The sequence below is a fragment of the Pristiophorus japonicus genome, chromosome 5, assembly GCF_044704955.1.
Source record: "Pristiophorus japonicus isolate sPriJap1 chromosome 5, sPriJap1.hap1, whole genome shotgun sequence".
NCBI classification, from domain to species: Eukaryota; Metazoa; Chordata; class Chondrichthyes; family Pristiophoridae; genus Pristiophorus; species Pristiophorus japonicus.
Window position 1 is genome coordinate 125,898,480 of NC_091981.1, and position 20,554 is coordinate 125,919,033.

At 45.1% G+C, this 20,554-nt stretch overlaps 1 protein-coding gene across 2 annotated transcripts in view; it reads left to right on the forward strand.

The window, feature by feature from the left end:
- Positions 1–20,554, forward strand: part of fam133b (family with sequence similarity 133 member B) — a 68,404-nt gene that overhangs the window by 12,478 nt on the left and 35,372 nt on the right. For both annotated transcript variants that reach the window (XM_070880917.1, XM_070880918.1), the window contains exons 2-3: positions 2,001–2,098; positions 9,553–9,631. In XM_070880917.1, coding sequence (XP_070737018.1) covers positions 2,001–2,098; positions 9,553–9,631 — 177 coding nt within the window. The remainder of the gene's footprint in view (positions 1–2,000; positions 2,099–9,552; positions 9,632–20,554) is intronic.

A 20,554-nucleotide genomic window follows, 5' to 3' on the forward strand; every position in this document is an offset into this window, starting at 1 on the left:
CAATCTTCTGTATGGATGCGAAACATAGACATTGTATAGAAGGCACACTCAACAGCCGGAAAAGTTTCACCAAAAACACTTTCACAGCTTCCATCGTATTAGGTGGCAGAAAAGGATGACTAATAACCAAGTACTTGAACAACCATTATGTTGTATCTCAGAGTTTGGGAGCTGTTATTATCGTAATTTCTTGCATATCATGTCTAACTATGACATCGTGGCTATTGCATCTGCATGTGGAGGAAGGGATTGCTTTGCTGCTCACTGCCTCATTAATATTGCAGGGTAGATTTAACAACGAAAGATAACTGCATAGCTTACATATGTGCACTTTTTTTCTGAAGTTGCAAAAACAAATTAAAAGCAACTGGGTACTTGTGAATCTTGCCATTCCGGCTGCAGACGTCCCTCTGTGACCCTCATTACCACTGGTGACTGTTAGCCATCAAAGAGGAAGGGTGCAAAAGCAAAATACTGCGGATGCTGGAAATCTGAAATAAAAACAGAAAATGCTGTAAATTCTCAGCAGGTCAGTCAGCATTTGTGGAGAGAGAAACAGAGTTAATGTTTCAGGTCAATGACCCTTCATCCGAACTGGAAAAAGTTAGAGATGTAACAGGTTTTTAAGCAAGTGTAGGGGCAGGGAAAGAGGGGAGAGGAGTAAAGAACAAAAGGGAAGACCTTTGATAGGGTGGAAGGCAGAAGAGATTAAGAGACAAAAGGGATGATGGTGCAAGGCAAAAGGTGATGGTAATGGAACAAGTTAAGAAACAAAAGATGAGTCTAGAAATGGTGTAAATGGAAAAGTCATCAACAGCTGCCACAGGAAAGAGAAAAAAAACAGAAAAAAAGAAAAAAAAATTGGTGCAGGGGTTATGCTCTGAAATTGTTGAACTCGATGTTGAGTTCAGAAGGCTGTAAGATGAGGTGCTATTCCTCGAGCTTATGCTGAGCTTCATTGGAATAGTGTAAAAGGCCAAGGACAGAGATATCAGAGTGGGATTGGAGCGGAGAATTAAAGTGACAGGCGACTGGAAGCTCGGGGCCACGCTTACGGACTGAATGGAGGTGATTTGCAAAGCGGTCACCCAATCTGCATTTGGTCTCCAAAATGTAGAGGAGACCACATTGTGAGCAGTGAATCCAGTATACTAAATTGAAAGAAGTACAAGTAAATCGCTGTTTCACCTGGAAGGAATGTTTGGAACCATAGACAGCGGGAAGGGATGAGAAAAAAGGGCAGGTGTTGCAACTCCTGCACTTGCGCGAGAAGGTGCCATGGGATGGGGTGGGGGTGATTGAGGAATGGACCAGGTTGTCACGGAGAGAGCGGTCTCTTCGGAATGCTGAAAAGGAAGGAGAGAGGAGGATGAAGATGTATTTGGTGGTGGGATCACGCTGGAGGTGGTGGAAATGGCAGAGGATGATCCATTGAATGTGGAGGCTGGTGGGGTCAAAGGTGAGGACAAGGGGAACCTTATCGTGGTTCTGGGATTGAGGGGAAAGGGTGAGAGTTGAAGTGTGGGTAATAGAACGGTCACAGTCAAGGGCCTTGTCAGCCATGGTAGAGGAATCCTCTGTTGAGGAAAAATGAAGACATTCCGGAAGCACTAGTCTAGAAGGTGGTGTCGCCAGAACAGATGCAACGGAGACAGAGAAACTGGGAGAATGGAATGGAGTTCTTAGAGGATGGGTAAACTGCCTCCAAAAGAAAGTCTTTATGTTTCCAGTGGCGCTCATATTCATTTGTTAACTTTACTGGTCCCTTCAGTAATGCTTTTACTATTAGAGGCAACCCTGTGAAATAAGTGGGCTATAAAAATATATTTTATATGAGTAAGTCAGCAGCATTGATTAGATAAATGGACAGTGAATGTCTTCCCCCTACATTTGGATAAACGGATACCGAGGTAACATCTTTGTTTTACTATTTAATGTTTGCAAAGATTAATATTTATAAATCCTTGCTCCAATTGCCTAAATATTCCTTCCTTTTTTAGGCCTTTGTTAATCCAGTAGCTCTTGCAAGAGCTCGAGGCCCTGCTCCTTCTTCAGGACCTTCGATACAAGATTACTTGAGCAGACCAAGACCTACTTGGTAAGAAGAACAGAAAAATATTGTGCAATATTGATTGAATTTTGTTTTTTTTGCTCAGATTTCTATTATTTGTAGCAGGGAGTTTGTGGAGTACCTTGTGATATTCCAATGTCAAATAAATATATAAATGTGAATAATATGTACATTCAACCTATGGCACTTTATTTTGTAGCTATTTTTCCAGAAACTTGCAAAACTCTTATATAGAATGCATTTTTTTGTTACTGAAGCTGATTTTTATTGCTTTTAATTGTAAATGTATCCATTTATTTGCAATTGAGTCCTACAAGTATATATCTTAAATTGTTTCTGATTCACAAATCATTTAAATAAGAAAAAAACAACGTGACTTTTGCTTAACCTTTCTTGAGGTCATTCTGACTTTCTTCAACAAGGATATTTGATCATTAGTGCTGCGCTCATTGACTTTTCTCCAGTATCAATAAGTAATCTCATTTTGAATTCCACATCATATCACATGAGAACACTGCTTGTATATCTTGGGAGCTGTTCCTGGAATTATTTATCTGTTCCATTACAACTTGTGCTATTGAATGTGTAAACAGCTTGCTGTAATTTACATCACCCACTCGCTGTTTGAGTTTGTCACTCAAATTTATTTTTCAGTAAGCATCCTATATTTTAAAGATAGCTAGGCCTAGAAATTGGACGGTGTCATGGTCCAGCGCTATTTAGTTGCGCTGTGTCAAAGTGGTCCAGGAGTGCTTATTTACTTGATTATAGTGCTGATCTCCGCACTAAAACCGCTGCTCATTGGCTTACTGCTCAACAGGTGGGCCGATATTGGGTGCAGTCTACTTCCAAGTTCTGTTTGGCCTAGGCTTTCTCCACTACTTTAAAGCAAAGGTGCTTTGATGCAGCAGCACTTCATTGTCATTCCATCTGAAGCGCAATTTGGAAGCAGAACTAAACAGGAAGAGATGTCTGGGTGGCAGCATAGGGAGAGAGCAACACAGTTCTCAGATATAACTCTGGAGGCACTGGTGGTGGAAGCCATCGGTACATACATGTAGAAGGCTCTGGCAGGAGATATCTGCTTATGTGTCGGCGAACAATGTGATCCCCAGGTCCTAGATCCAATGCCACAAGAAGTTTAATACCACATATGGCAGGTCAAGATGAGTGAAGGCCTCAACAAATGCCATATCCCACCATCTGCATCACAAGCCTCACACACTGCTCAATGCACTGCACCCCCTTCACTCACCTGCCAACAATCTCTACCTTTCACCACTCATACCTCGTAATCATGGCTTCACTTCACCCTCACAACCTTACCACTGCTGCAGCTGCAGCAATCACACCTGCATCTCACACCTTGCACACACTGACAACTATTCGGCTATAGCAGGCACATCACCCAAACACATTGCTCCACAGTCATTGACGCACTTCCCTTTCTCTTACAGGCTAAAGTCACGCATAATCGCCGGCAACAGCGGCAGACAGGTGGAGATGGTGTCAGGGTGGAGTGGGGCAAGTCTCAATACAGACCTTGAGCCAACTGCAGTAGAATGTGCTCGACGTCACTGGAGTGGAAGTCGCCGAGGTCGTGGCAGCAGGTGAAGTTGAAGCCCTTGGGGACAACAACAGCATGCTCATTCCTAACCCTCCTCTCGCATTCCACTTCCCCTTCATCCCACAATCTCTCCTCACTTACAAGCTGCTGATGCTGTATGCATGCATATCTTGCTCTTTTCCCCCACCCCGCTTACCACAACCTGACCCTTGTGTCTTTCTGCTTTCAGATAACCAAGGTCAAGCAACTGCTGAGTCTGACCCCGAGGTGATGGAGGAGAGTAAGAGACAAGAACACACACCATCACTGCATCTGACACTTCCAGACACCAGCTCAGAAACTGGCACTGTGCATAATTTAGAGGGTAGTGTAGATGTAGGATCTGCACAGAGTGAGGCATCAGGCATGAGTGGACTGCAGCAAGGCCGGGCGAAAGGGTAGCTCGGGGCCAGCTCCCTGGAGGGAGAGTTCTGCTGCACACGACTCAGATGAGGACCTCGATTGGATGGCCTTCAGAAGAAGGGTGATGGGTATGCACACCGAATTGCTAGGTGCAATGGCAAGCCTGCCAGAGAGCCTCTTGGCAATGTCGAGGAGCATGGAGGAGCCTGCCTCCAACATTGGCCAAAGCTTTATGCAGAGCTTGGAGCCCACGATTTCCAGACTGGAAATGATGGAAAACTCCATGTCGTGTCGACCCAGTCATGATGCTGCGTGAGATGGGCGATGTCACGACTGACATTGCAGCACAGGCGGAAGCGACCCAAAGTCTTAGTGCTGCAGCAGAAGCACAGACCGCTGTTCTGCAGTCTCGGTTTGCTGCCATGCAAGATCACGCTGCTGTCATCATGGCTGGGTTTACCAGTGTCGACCGGGGCTTGCAGGGTGTCGAAGCAGGCCAGCAATCTGTCCTCCAACAGATTGCTAGGAATGCTGAGGCGCTGCCCTATGGGAATGGCATTGAGTCTGTGGAGCAGGAACCTGCTGTCCTCTCTCAGGATGACAGCATTTCTACTCCCGCCACTGCCACTCCGCCCTTGCCGCAGCCTGTCGGCCGGCCAGCCAGCCCGCCCTGACTCCTGCCGAATGACAGATAGTTAGGGATTGCACAAGGGTGATTAGTCGATTATAGTACTTGTGAATCAATTATTAGTTTTGTTTGGAGTCTTTGTTTTGTGGTGGCTCCCATTTCAGCTTTGTGCCCAGGAGAATGCTGTGAAATTCCATGACTCCCTCTTATCCAGGCCACAATCCAAGCAAAGTCACATGCGCGATCTTCTGCTTCTCTGCTTGGAGAGAAGAAAACGTAGTCCCTTCTCCTGGAGTAGAGAGCTTCTGTGACCTCCCGGATGCAGTGATGGATGGCAAACTGGTAGATGTCTCCTGCTGTAGACTAGAAAGATCCACTGGCAAAGAATTGAAGGCCACAGTGAGAGCCTGCTCTCAGGCTGTAGAAGGTGGCAAATTTCTGTGACCATATTCTTGGTGAAGCGGAGTCTCCTAATAATCTGCTCCTCACTTAAATGGATATAAGAGAAGTGCTCTCGGAAGAACCTAGAGGGGTTAAGACCTTCCTGTTTAGCTTCCTCATGGCTCTCCTCCTCCTCCTACTGTGCACATTTTCTCATCTTCACTGTCTCCACTTCCTCTCCCAAAGATACTAGAGTGCGAGAGGCATTATCAGTAGAGCTCCCATAACTGAGCACGTGTTGTGACCAGCAGCCTTTATATAAGAATGAAGGCCTACTCCACTTGCCCGATGCTCCCTATGACCTTCAAACCTTGAAGTTTATAAAACTGCTAGAGTTGCAGAAAGTTCCACAGAACCAGTCAAACTGAAGAAACATGTTGGCTGCAAGTTGTTGTTGATGATCCCTTTAAATATCTCTGCTGGAGCCTCCTTCCTGCTTGTCAACGCTTGCTTAGCTGGTTGCAATTAAGACAGGTTGGTAAGTGGAACGGCGCACTCCAAAATGGCAGATCGGGCATCAAGTGCACATTGCACACTCACAGACATCACGATCTGCATAATCTCTATAATGATAGCGAGCGCAGACATTGGTAGCACTGCCGCCCAGCCGAAAATGGCAGCTGCCACGGGACCAGCAGACGGAAGCTCAGCGGCCGCCTTTTTTTTCTCCAAATCAGGCCTTAACGGTTGGTGCTAAACCCCCGAATTTTTAGGCCCTATTATTTTTGAGATATTGTCATTTGCTAGGCTCTTGAGTGTGCCTGCTACAGTGAATATTGAAGAAAGAATTCGGGGCAGTGGGAGTTCATTTGAAATCAAGTCTGTGATATGTCTTTAAGACTGGTAGAGAGTGTCTATTTTGTAGCACTTTTGATGGAGATCCATGCATGCTCTCTGAAAAGAAGGCTTCTTTGGATTAAAGGAAGGGCCATATAAGGGCAACGTGTTATAAACTGGAATTCTATGAATAAGTGCCTATTAGTCATACCTAGCTGTAATTATATTCTTTTAAGAAATATTTTTTTCTACTTAAAGGTCCTGGGATGTTCATGATCTAGGGATAGAGGGGAATGTAATGCCAAAGGGAATGATTTCATTCAAAGTACTCCCCATTTTTATAGAAAAAAGAAACTAATACCAATAAATTGGGGGATTTTTAAAACGACACTCCTATCAATATCATAGATTCTGAGGTTCAACAGCTCTTAGCAGTTTGAAGGCTCATTTGTCTCCTTTGTTTGCAATGGAATTAGTCTGGGTTGAAGGGATTTGCATCACAACTGGCATCACTGAGTACCCTAGCAGAGAATGAATCCCTTCAGGGTCTCCATGCTGCCAAGAAAGTTGACTTTTTAAAAAAAGAGTTGAAGCACTATTTGGTGAGCATATCTTCTTCATTGATAAAAAGATGCAGTATTTTGTAGAAAATATAATACTCTAGTCTTTTCTTTCCTTTATCTAATAGAGATTTGTACTGATTTATTTTTGCCGTACAGATATATGATCCCTGTTTTCTGTTCTTTATTTACAAAAGTCATTGTTTTCAAAATCTTGTTCCATTTTTATGACTATTTTGACCACTTAAAATTGGTCTCCATGTACTTTACACAATTTCTGTATCTCCATGTGTATGCTAGATTTATGAGATCTTAATCTCTAGTTTTCTTTATGTAGCATATTTCCTTGCCAATTTTCCCCTCGAGCACTTTGCCCAAGTGACCATTATTCATGTTGGAGTCTCGACGGTGCATATTGACAGTCTGCAACAGATAGAACCCAATCCTGCCCGTGGCTGACATTCTTGTGTGCTCCTCCAACACTCCCTCCCTTTGCGCACTCAGGCCAATTATAGTGCACCCGCCTAATATCAGCTAACGCAACACCAGCTGGAATTTGCAGCAGAGACCTTCCTAGTCTATGTGGCTCAGCTATTCAATACATAAGCTTGTTTTATAATACAGTTAAGTAATAAAATATCGATTCAACTTGCTAAAAAAACTTATTTGCAACACTGGAAGAGTCACTATACTCTAGTAATTTGCAATTGCAAAAGACACTCTTTACTATGTTGGGATTCTAACTAATTGATGAGCTTTTGTTTGAAAAATCATTTTGCCATCTCACCTCCTTTCAAAATGTAACATAGTTTGTAGCAAAGTGTACATATCCCAAGGTTGCTTTTCCAAAGGAAACGAATGAAAATTCTAATCTTGAGCTATTTGCAGACCAACTTCATCAAAAATGCTGTTAATTGTGAAGAGCCCTAGTTCGACAGCTGAGCAAATCTAGGCAGTGTTTAGTATTTGATCTTATTAGCAATCACTTGCTAGTAACTCATCATCATAGGCGGTCCCTCGAAACGAGGATGATTTGCTTCCACGCCAAAAAAGGATAAGTTCACAGGTGTTCCAATGAAGGACCTGAAATTCCTGCTCCTGAACCTACATCCTGAAGGGTGGAAGATGCCTGTGCGTGGATTTTTCTTAATGTGTGGTGACCGTTACACACCAGCCACCACACGGGCTTGACAGAGCTAGGTCTTGGTCCAGTGGCAAGGCTTACCCAAGATAACTGGAGCCCTGCTCTGCTGCACGGATCTAGTGCGCACACATATCGCAGTGTGGGTTGGCCTCCGTGCTGCGCCTGGACCCCTGGCTCCAATCTCGCGCCTCTCCTGGGCTCCAATCACATCCCTCCACAGTCTCTCGCTGCTCCTTCGCCCTGATCTCGCCGCTCCTGCTGTATCTGCCCACACTCCAATCACTGAACTGGACCTTGCTGACGTCACCCCTTGCTGTCTTCGCAGCTCGTGCTGCTCCCTGAAGTAGTATGCTTCCATGCTGTTCCCAGGGCCTCCGCTCGCAGCTCCTTTTATGGCCCCGACCTGCCACTGGTGTTCTCCCGCAGGTAACTAGGCAATAAACCAAATCTAAATTAAATCCGAAAACTATCCTGGTACAAAATGAGGGGGAAAAAGTATTAAAATAAGGTGTAATCCACTATCTTAAATGTTTTCATGTGCAGGGTAATTTTAATTTTTTTTTGCTAGGCTTCAGTAACCTTTGGTATATGTGTGGAAAAATATCTAAGCTTTAGTTGACACGGATCCATCAGAGTTCATAAGTGTTTGTTGGCTGTTAAGGAATTGTATTACCAGAGCAGAATTGGATTAAGCATATTGCACGTCTGGCATTTTTTGATATTGCATCCAAAGTATGGGCCCAAATTTCCCCAACCCTTTTTTCCCGGCGCACTCTCCCGGGATGCGCCGACTTTGTGCGCTCAAAACGGCGGCAAAAAACTTAGTAAGGATTCTGGCTGCTCTGCTGTGTGTCCCGGGTCCTGGCGCGGCGTTTCTCGTGGAGTGGGGGGGGTGGAGCTACAGCCCTGCGCTGAAAACAGTGCCAGCAGCTGTCCGCATGTGTGGTGGAGTCTGCGCGCATGTGCAGTAGCTCCTCTCCCTCCCAGCGTGTCCTGCAGGCTGTGAGCGGGACCCGAAGCTCGTCGCCCCTATTTCTGGCTGAGTGGCCTGCCGCACAGGCCGGCCACTGCCTTCCCGCGCTGAGGGCTACAAGAAATGGGTTGGTGGGGGGAAGGGAGGGTGGAGGGAGGGAGGGAAGAGTTTTGAATGGGGGGGGGGGAAGGAGGAGAGTTTCTTTAAATGATTTAGAAAAAGAACAAGCTGCTCGAATTAGAAAAGTTGTCCCTAATTGATTCATAAATGGTTTTATGAAACCCTTTGTCTTATACAAATGATATTTAAAAAGTGCATATTTTATGAAGCTTTATATTGTGGAATGTGTAAATTATGCAAAAGATTTAGTACAAGATCTGTATTAGTTGTTGTGAAGGTGTTTAGTGCTTCACTTGCTCCCCCATATCTCTGGCTACCTGCACTGATTTCTTAACTCTCTGCAAGGGTTTTCTTTGCGGCCACATACGCTGGCCTAAATTAGTTTGGAGCAACTATTAGCTGTCCAAACTGGCTTAAATGGCCAAAACAGACGTAGGTGGCTAGTAACGCCCCCTTTTGATTTAAAAAAAAACTAAGCTAAAAAAAATCCGAACTAACTCACTTACACTGGCGCAAATTAAATGTGCAGAATGAGGATTTTTAAGATACTCCAAAAAAAAAACGGAGCAACTCCTGGGCAAATTTGGGCCCAATATATATATAAAAACACCCAACATTTTCCCTGGGGTTGCAGTAATGAGTTCATGTGCTCCAGTTAAAATGTTTGTTGTTTCTGCTACTCCAATTGTTGTATGTAACCACTGTATAATTTAACCAGGCCTCAAAGGAGAAGCCAAATCTGCACTTTGCTTTTCCTTTAATATATACTCTAAATAATCTTTTTGACATTGCTTTTGAGAACACTTGTCAAATCATGATCTGTAAATGACCAGCGAAAAAGATTAGTACCTTGTTTTGTACTCCTCCAGGGAAGAATTAAAAGAGCAGCTTGAGAAGAAGAAGAAAGGTTCAAAAACCCTTGCAGATTTTGAGGAGAAAATGAATGAGGTTTGTTAATACTTTATAGAGTGACTCGACACCTTATAAAAGATATAAATTTCAGTATCTTACTCACAATTGAGCACTTTTTTGAGCAAAACTACAAGTTCATTCACTTTGTCTAATTTTAGATGATGTGCTTTGTTTGCAATTTCTCGAACGGGTTAATGTTGCAGAGGATTTATTTGTCTGTGTACGTAAGCTATTGTATGTTAAATTCAGTACATGAGGTGCGTGTTTCATTGAAAGCTCATTATAAATACATGCAATTCCTATTGCACTTGGCAGTGCAAATGGTATTTACAGTGTTAAAAGTGTCACTGCTGCCTGTGTGACACAGAATAGCTGGCATTATATACTGATAAATGTTTTTTTTTAAATCTTGTCTAGTCTGCAATTGCAGGCTCTGGCTATTGGATGGTTTGAACAGTTTCAGTGTCAAATTTTCAAAATTTGCTCTGCTACCTTGTTTTTCTGTTCAAGTAAGTTTTACTTTTAAATTATCCTTTATTAGTCTTTTCACCTTAATTTTATTTACCCCACCCCATTTTTTTAATTATTATAGCTTCCTGCTTTCCCTCTAAAAATCAGTTTCTTGATGCTGCCTCCCACTGCGAGGGCCTCTAGGTACTAGAATGACTTTGGAATGGCTGCATTTTTAATTTTGAACTTCCAAAAATAATCTTATTTTTCGTAAAATTGTATTCAACTATTAGTGTCTCCCTGTCTGTGTGATCTCTGAATTGGCCCGGTACCTCCTTGGCGTACTTCACTGCCTCCTCCCAGTGTTACTTCTGGGTATTATAGAAGTGTCCGTTAGTTTGATAAAAAGCCAGTTGCTTTCTGAAATAAAACTGAAAATGCTGGAAATACTCAGCAGGTCAGGCAACATCTGTGGAGAGAGAAACAGAGTTAACGTTTCAGGTCGATGACCTTTTGTCAGAACTGGAAAAAGTGAATAACAGGTTTTAAGCAGGCAGGGAAAGCAGGTGGAGGGGAGGGGGGGGATGGTGGGGACGGGGGGATGGTGGGTGGGTGGGGGGGGGGCGGCAGGGGAGGAAAGAGTGAAAAGAAAGCTCTGTGATAGGGTGGAGGGCATGAGAGATTAAGGTATGGTTCAAGACAAAGGGAGATGGTAATGGGACAAGTAAAGAAACAAAAGATGGGTCTAGTAGAGGTGTAAATGGGAATATCAGGATCATCAAAAGCTGCTGTTTGATAAAATGGGGGCAGAGGTTATGATCTGAAATTGTTAAACTCGATATTGAGTCCAGAAGGCTGTAAAGTGCATAATTGAAAGATGAGGTGCTGTTCCACGAGCTTACATTGAGCTTCATTGGAACGGTGTTGGAGGCCGAGGACCTAGAGGTCAGAGTGGGAATGGAGCGAAGAATTAAAGTGACAGGCGACTGGAAACTCGGGGTTGACATTTGCGGACCGAGTGGAGGTGTTCCGCAAAGCAACCACCCAGTTCCCATTTGGTCTGCCCAATCTAGAGGAGACCACATTGTGAGTAGCGAATACAGTATACTAAATTAAAAGTACAAATAAATCATTGTTTCAGCTGGAAGGAGCGTTTAGGGCACTGGACGGTGGGAAGGGAGGAGGTAAAAGGGCAAATGTTGCACCTCTGTGTTTGCACGGAGGTGCCATGGGAAGGGGAGTGGGTGTTGCAGAAGGAATGGTCCCTTTTGAAATGCTGAACGGGGAGGGGAATATGTGTTTAGTGATGGGATCACGCTGGAGCTAGCGGAAATGGTGGAGGATCCATTGAATGTGGAGGCTGGTGGGGTGTAAGGGGAGGTAAAGGGTGGTTCTGGGGGGAGGGGAAGTGGTGAGAGCAGAAGTGCGGGAAATGGAACGGGCAAGTTCGAGGGACATATCAACAACGATAGAGGGGAATCCTCGGTTGAGGAAAAGGAAGACATATTGGAAGCACTAGTGTGGAAGGTGGCATCTTTAGAACAAATGCGATGGAGATGGAGAAACTGGGAGAATGGAATAGAGTCTTTACAGGTAGCAGGGTGGGAGGCACTGTAGTCCAGGTAGCTGTGGGAGTCAGTGGGCTTATAGTGAATGTTGGTCGATAGCCTAGACCCAGAAATGGAGACAGAGAAGTCGAAGAAGAGGAAGGAAGAGTCGGAGATGGACCATATGAAGGTGAAGAAAGAGTGGAAATCGAAAGCGAAGGGAATGAAATTTTCTAGTTCAGGGCAAGAACAGGAAACAGCACCGATTAATGTACCAGAAAAAGAGATGAGGGAGGAAACCTGAGTCGCGACTGGAACAAAGAATGTTCCACATATCCCACAAAAAGGCAGGCATAGCTAGGATCCAAGCGGGTTCCCATGCCTTTTACTTGGAAGTGTGTGGAATCAAAGGAGAAGTTGTTGGACTTCTGTTCAAGGAAGAAGCTGAGTGCTCTCAGGCCATCCTGGTGGGGAATGGAAGTGTAGAGGGATTGGACATCCATAATGAAAAGGAGACGATTAATGCCAGGAAACTGGAAACTGTTAAAGTGGCGGAGGGCGTCGGAAGAGTCGCAGATGTAGGTTGGAACAGACTGGACAAGGGGAGAAAAATAGAGTTAAGACTGGAAGAAATCAGTTCCGTGGGGCAACGGCAAGCTGAAATGATGGGTTTACCAGGGCAGTCCTATTTGTGGATCTTGTGCAGGAGGTCGAAGCAGGCTGTGCGGGGTTGGGAGCCTATGACATTGGAGGCCGTGGAGATGAGGTCAGTGACAGTCTTGGAAATGATGGCTAGATGTTTGGTATTGTGGTCATGGTCCAAGGGGAGGTAGGAGGAGGAGTCAGAGTGTCGGCGTTCAGCCTCTGCAAGGTAGAGGTTGGTTCACCAAACAACTATAGCGCCACCCTTGTCAACAAGTTTGCTTTATTAACGTTGCTGCTAGGTTTGGATTACTGTTAAAATGGCGGAGTATATGGAGAAGGATTGCAACAAATCACAGGAGGACATTAATAAACTTGCAGAATGGGCATATAATTGGCAAATGAAGCTCAACACAGCTAAATGTGAGGTACTACATTTTGGTAAGAAGATTGGGGAGGTCATTTATTACGTGGAGGGTGCAAGTCGAGGTGGGGTAGAGGAACAAAGGGACTGCAGAGTACAAATAGAAACATTTTCCGGATTACGGACAACTCCGCCATGGATCGTCCCGGTATCTGGATTCCGGAACTCCGGATTCTCGATGCTGTACCTGTACTTGTGTCCTTCTCAATTAACATCTTAAAGCGTATTATATTATGGTCACTATTGCTTAGCTGTTCCCCTACTTTTGCTTCTCTTATCTGTCTGGTTCATTCCCCATTACTAGATCTAATAGCGAATCATCCTTTGTTGGGCTTTTTACATATTGGGTTAGAAAGGAGTTCTGTATTGTCGGAACTTAATTCCCTTATCCCCTTTACCTACCTCTTCTGACAAATTAATATCCGGGGTAGTTGAAATTCTCCATGATGATTATTCTATGTGCATATTTCATCCTCCATCTCCCTTCCACTATTTCGTGGTCTGTAGACAACACCTAATGGTGTGATTGATCCTTTATTACCTTTTATCTCTCTCCACATGGATTCTATTTTTATCTTGCTGATAGTTGCATCACTTTTTTCTACTGCCATTATGTTATCCCTAAGTACATCTACTCCATCTCTCCTTTTTCCCCCTCTCTTTTCTAAATATGTTATACCCTATAATGTTTAATTCCCAGTCCTGATTTTTCTGCAGCCATGTCTCAGTAATTCCTACTATGTTTGGTTCCTCGCAGCACTGTTTTATTATGGACTCTGTGTGCATTGCTGTATTTTTATTAGGATTTCCTCTCCCTTTATGTTCAACCATCTTTTTAGACTTCTGTCTATAACTCTCTTTATTCCCTTGCCATCAATGTCCTCCCTTACTTTATTCTTTCCTATGCTCTCTTTCCCTGTTTTGTTTGGATTTAGGCTGGTTATGCTTCTTGTAGATTCTTCCCCCACTCCCCTCCCCCGGTTTAGGTGGAGCCTGTCCTATGATGGTACATGATGATTTCACCCTGTTGGCATTGTAGGGGCAATCATCGGCCTAATCAGTGTCGTTTCAGGCAGTATATTTGTAGAGGCTGAGCGAAAATGGAGCACCTTCAGCGGATGTGTCCGCAGCTCAGCAAACGTGCTACGACACACCACGTATTTAAGGAAGTGGCCCTAGAAATAGTGGATGCATTGGTGATCATTTTCCAACAGTCTACCGACTCTGGATCAGTTTCTAAGGACTGGAGGGTAGCTAATGTAACACCACTTTTTAAGAAAGGAGGGAGAGAGAAAATGGGTAATTATAGACCGGTTAGCCTGACATCAGTAGTGGAGAAAATGTTGGAATCAATCATTAAGGATGAAATAGCAGCGCATTTGGAAAGCAGTGACGGGATCGGTCCAAGTCAGCATGGATTTATGAAAGGGAAATCATGCTTGATAAATCTTCTAGAATTTTTTGAGGATGTAACTACTAGAGTGGATAAGGGAGAACCAGTGGATTGGTGCATTTGGACTTTCAAAAGGCTTTTGACTAGGTCCCACATAAGAGATTAGTGTGAAAAATTAAGGCGCATGGGGGTATTGACGTGGATAGAGAACTGATTGGCAGACAGAAAGCAGAGAGTAGGGATAAATGGGTGCTTCTCAGAATGGCAGGCAGTGACTAATGGGGTGCCGCAGGGCTCAATGCTGGGACCCCAGCTATTTACAATATACATCAATGAGTTAGATGAAGGAATTGGATGTAATATCTCCAAATTTGCAGACGACACTAAGCTGGGTGGCAGTGTGAGCTGCGAGGAGGATGCTAAGAGGCTGCAGGGTGACTTGGACAGGTTAGGTGAGTGGGCAAATGCATGGCAGATGCAGTATAATGTGGATAAATGTAAGGTTATCCACTTTGGTGGCAAAAACATGAAGGCAGAATATTATCTGAATGGTGGCAGGTTAGGAAAAGGGGAGGTGCAATGAGACCTGGATGTCATGGTACATCAGTCATTGAAAGTTGGCATGCAGGTACAGCAGGCGGTGAAGGCAGCAAATGGTATGTTGGCCTTCATAGCTAGGTGATTTGAGTATAGGAGCAGGGAGGTCTTACTGCAGTTGTACAGGGCCTTGGTGAGGCGTCATCTGGAATAGTGTATTCAGTTTTGGTCTCCTAGTCTGAGAAAGGATGTTCTTGCTATTGAGGGAGTGCAGCGAAGGTTCACCAGATTGATTCCCGGGACTGACATATGAGGAGAGACTAGATCGACTGGGCCTGTATTCACTGCCGTTTAGAAGGATGCGAGGGGATCTCATAGAAACATATAAAATTCTGACGGGACTGGACAGGTTAGATTCAGGAAGAATGTTCCCGATGTTGGGGAAGTCCAGAACCAGGGGACCTAGTCTAAGGATAAGGGGTAAGCCGTTTAGGACTGAGATGAGGAGAAACTTCTTCACTCAGAGTTGTTAAACTGTGGAATTCCCTACCTCAGAGTTGTTGATGCTAGTTCATTGGATATATTCAAGAGCGAGTTAGATATGGTCCTTACGGTTAAAGGGATCAGGGGGTATGGAGAGAATGCAGGAAAGGGGTACTGAGGTGAACGATCAGCCGTGATCATATTGAATGATGGTGCAGGCTCGAAGGGCCGAATGGCCTACTCCTGCACCTATTTTCTATGTTTCTATGATGGTACAACTTCCTGTCCCAGAACTGGTGCTAGTGTTCCATGAAAAGGAATTACACCTTCCCACACCAGCCCTTTAGCCACGTAATAATTCTCCTGATCTGTCTGCTTCTATGTCAATTTGCACGTGGCTTGGGCAGTAATCCAGAGATTATTACCCTCAAGGTCCTGCTTTTTAATTTAGAGCCTCCTTCCTGTTCCTACCTATGTCGCTTGTTCCAACATGGATCACGACAACTGGATATACCCCCTCCCTTTCCAAGTTCCTCTCCAGCTGCTGTGAGATATCCCTTATCCTGGTAGGCAACGCACCCTTTGAGATTCTCATTCTTGGCTGCAGAGGATGCTGGTTATCCCCCTAATTATAGAATCCCCTATCACTACCACATTTCTATTCTGCTCTTCTTTCCCCCGCCCCCCCCCCCCCCCCCCCCCACCTTGCTTGGACAGCCTTCTGAGCCACGGTGCTTTCTGCTTTGAACATTGGGTCAGTATTATAAGTCTGAAAGCTTTTGAGGTGTGGAAAAGTAGAACTGAGTCATTAATGTGAAAGCTGAAAAATGTTTTTAAGGTTTGCTGATTCATAGGGGTCAAGTTTCGGCCTGAGTTGCTCCTATTTTTTTGTAGCAACTGGTTCAGAATGGAGTATCTTAGAAATTGCAATTCTCGGCATTTAGTTTGCTCCAGTTCTAGTCAGTGAGAACAGTTTCATTTTGGAACAGTTTTTTTTTCAAAAGGGGGCGTGTCCGGCCACTTACGCCTGTTTTGCAAATTTGGGCAGTAAAAACTTACTCCAAACTAACTTGGAATGGAGTAAGTGTAGATTTTTGTACGCTCAGAAAAACCTTGCCTACACTTTAGAAATCAGGCATAGGGAACGAGGGGGAGGGGGGAAAGGGAAGTAATTAAATTCTAGAAGCATTCAACAGTCTTACTTATACAAATAAAGAGCCATCCTGAATTAAAAAAATTATAAACAAAGCAAATAAAAAATATTGAATATTCCTACCTGTGTGAAGCAACAGCCTTCGAGCTGCGGTGCTTCAGGCCTTCCTTCCATGTAGGAGACAGGGGCGGCGTCAGTGGCTCGACGGCAGGCGAAGAAACAGCAAGCAGCCTTCGAGCTGAGAAGGAGGCTGAGGCCATTTAGCCAGGGGACAGGGTAGGCGTGCAAAGCACCAGGAGGGAGAGCCAGCCAGCTAGCCAGTTTAAAAGTTAAATTTGTAATTCCAGTATGGGTGCTGCATTGTCAACACCACAGACTATGCAGTGGTTCGCCAGCAATTCACTGCATAGGAGAGAATTGATTAGAGCTCACCGCACCAGGAACGTCATAACCCGTAGGCTGATGGGCAGGAGACCTTACCCACGTCAGCAATATCGAGCCAGGCGCTCGTTCCTGGACATGAGCGAGGCTGATTGTGTCAAAAGGCTGCGTTTCCGCAGAGAAGTTGTCGTTGAGATCTGTGATGTGCTGAGAGCAGATTTGCAGCCCAGAAGCAGAACGCCAACTGCCTTGTCTGTTGAAGCGAAGGTAACAGCTGCACTTGCCTTCTATGCCTCGGGATCATTTCAGGCTACAGCTGGAGATGTGTGCGCCATCTCTCAACCTGCAATACATGCCTGCGTTTACCAGGTCACGGCTGCACTGTATGCGTGGAGGAATGACTTCATCAGGTTCCCAATGACCGCACAAGCCATCCATGACAGGGCTGTGGGCTTCTTCAGGATTGCTGGCTTCCCAAAGGTACAGGGCTGCATTGATTGTACTCACATCGCCTTGCGAGCACCTGTGGAGGATTCCGAGCAGTACAGGAATAGAAAAGGTTTCCACTCCATCAATGTGCAGCTCATGTGTGACGACAAGCAGCGCATCATGTCAGTCGATGCGAGATACCCTGGCAGCACTCATGATGCGTTCATCCTACATGACAGCATTATATCTGACATGTTTGAGCAGCAGCCAGAAGGGCAGAGCTGGCTACTGGGAGACAAAGGATACGGCCTGGCCACCTGGCTCATGACGTCCCTACGCGTGACACGGACGGAAACTGACCGTCAATACAACATGGCGCACATTGCGATGCACAGCATCATTGAGAGGACCATTGGCACATTGAAACAGCGTTTCCGATGCCTGGACCATTCCAGAGGCCACTTGCAATACTCTCCTCAGATTATCGGTCACTTCACTGTTGTGTGCTGCATGCTGCATAACTTAGCCATCATGAGGCATCAGGAGCTGGTGGTGGAAACAGAAGACCCACATGAGGGGCTAGTGCCTGATGATAATTTGGAAGAGCAGGATGAGGCTGATGATGACGATCAGGAAAGAATGCAAGTGCCTGATGCCGGCGCGGGCTGGGATGGTGGGTGAATGGGTGTAAACTGCTCCATGATATCACCAGCACCACTGGAACCCGCATCATCAGAATCAAAACCATGGAAGGTGGAACCAGAACCTATGCAAGGGGTTGAAACTCTGATGCCCCTTAATGTTGGCTCATAAACATTAATTTGGAAGGTCTCCCCTGTAGACATTTCAATCATCGCCGCCAGCATCCAGTCTGGATCGTCCGCATCTGGTTGTACTGGTTTTTGTTCTGGATCTTCAGGATTGGCTTCATTAGCATCATCATCATGTTCTGCAAAATATATCAGAACAGTCAAATGTTTAACAGCAAAGGAGGGGGCAGGATGGGTGGCATGAATACTCTCACACATAGCCGGCCAGGCAGCAGGTTGATTTGAAGGGCCACGATGCATTTTCAGGACTTGCCCTCTTCCTCGTGTGTGGGCCCAGCTTGTGCTGTACTGATTGCTTTTCTCCATGTACGACTCATCATAGCAGCTACCCTCTGTCCCAAGGGTGTCAGTGGATGCAGATTGGGCATGCCTCCTTCTATTCGAGTTGCTTCCCTTTTGTTGTGGGCCAATTTCTTCTGCAAAGAGTAAAATATAACTTTTTACAGAGTGCGTCTTTCTGCAAGGTGGGACATACAGATAGTCACATTACAATTACGATTACATTAAAAAATGAAAATATTACTTACACTAACTACTTGACCAAGGTCGTGCCATTTCTTTTTACACTGGCTTCCAGATCTCCTGGTATGCACCACTGCACAATAATCTTCTGCAACTTGGTTCCAGCGTTTCTTCATTTCTTTAGGTGGCACTTTTATGCGACCTCTGTTGCTGGTATCCAGCTCCTGCCATCTCTGCTCAATGATGTTAACTAATATTTCATCAAGTGATTTCTTCAACAGTGCTGCTAAAAGCACTCCTTCAGGCACACAAAAATCATCACGATTCAATCCCAAGCTTTTCCAGAGGTCCACCAAACAAATGAGCACTTTTCTTCAAGTTCCTTTTAAAAATGGCCAAGTACCATTGTTTGTGAGCACGTACAGGGCTGCCGGCACGACGTCCTCGGTTAGTCCCGCCACCCCAGCACTTCCAGAATCAGCACGACGCTGTGGCTCCGCCCCCCGCTGATCTCTGCGCGCCGACCTCCGAGGGACCTGCAGGGAGGCTGAGAATTCCAAGGTAAATTTTGGGCGTGAAAAACGGGCATCGATGTCGGGGCTGAGCCGTTCTAGGCACGGCCCGAAACTTGACCCCATAAAGTGACATAATATCTATTGTGCATAGCAGGAATGATCCTTGATGATGTAATGCACTGTTCGAAGTAGCTTCAACATGCTACTTCAGTGTCCAGCTTTTGCACTGGAGCTTGCGGTGATTCGAAATCAATTTATGTGCAGTGTCCTCTACAGGAGTTCTGGAACCTGTGTGAAACATAGAAGCATAGAAAATAGGTGCAGGAGAAGGCCATTCGGCCCTTCGAGCCTGCACCACCATTCAATAAGATCATGGCTGATCATTCACCTCAGTACCCCTTTCCTGCTTTCTCTCCATACCCCTTGATCCCGTTAGCCGTAAGGGCCATATCTAACTCCCTCTTGAATATATCCAATGAACTGGCATCAACAACTCTCTGCGGTAGGGAATTCCACAGGTTAACAACTCTGAGTGAAGAAGTTTCTTCTCATCTCAGTCCTAAATGGCTTACCCCTTATCCTTAGACTGTTTCCCCTGGTTCTGGATTTCCCTAACATCAGGAACATTCTTCCTGCATCTAACCTGTCCAGTCCCGTCAAAATTTTATATGTTTCAATGAGATCCCCTCTCATCCTTCTAAACTCCAGTGAATACAGGCCCAGTCGATCCAGCCTCTCCTCATATGTCAGTCCTGCCATCCGGGGAATCAGTCTGGTGAACCCTCGCTGCACTCCCTCAATAGCAAGAACGTCTTTCCTCAGATTAGGAGACCAAAACTGAACACAGTATTCCAGGTGAGGCCGCACCAAGGCCCTGTACAACTGCAGTAAGACCTCCCTGCTCCTATACTCAAAAACCCCTAGCTATGAAGGTCAACATACCATTTGCTTTCTTCACCGCCTGCTGTACCTGCATGCCAACTATCAATGACTAATGTACCATGACACCCAGGTCTCGTTGCACCTCCCCTTTCCCTAATCTGCCGCCATTCAGCTGATCTGCCTTCGTGTTTTTGCCCCCAAAGTGGATAACCTCACATTTATCCACATTATACTGCATCTGCCATGCATTTGCCCACTCGCCTAGCCTGTCCAAGTCACCCTGCAGCCTCTTAGCATCCTCCTCACAGCTCACACCGCCACCCAGCTTAGTGTCATCTGCAAACTTGGAGATATTGCACTCAATTCCTTCATCCAAATCATTAATGTATATTGTAAATAGCTGGGGTCCCAGCACTGAGCCCTACGGCACCCCACTAATCACTGCCTGCCATTCTGAAAAGGACCCGTTTATCCCGACTCTCTGCTTCCTGCCTGCTAATCAGTTCTCTATCCACGTCCGTACAATACCCCTAATACCATGTGCTTTAATTTTGCACACCAATCTCTTGTGTGGGACCTTGTCAAAAGCCTTTTGAAAGTCCAAATACATCACATCCACTGCCTCTCCCTTGTCCACTCTAGTAATTACATCCTCAAAAAATTCCGAAGATTTGTCAAGCATGAATTCCCTTTCATAAATCCATGTTGACTTGGACCGATCCTGTCACTGCTTTCCAAATGTGCTGCTATTTCATTTTTAATAATTGATTCCAACATTTTCCCCACTACTGATGTCAAGCTAACCGGTCTATAATTACCCGTTTTCTTTCT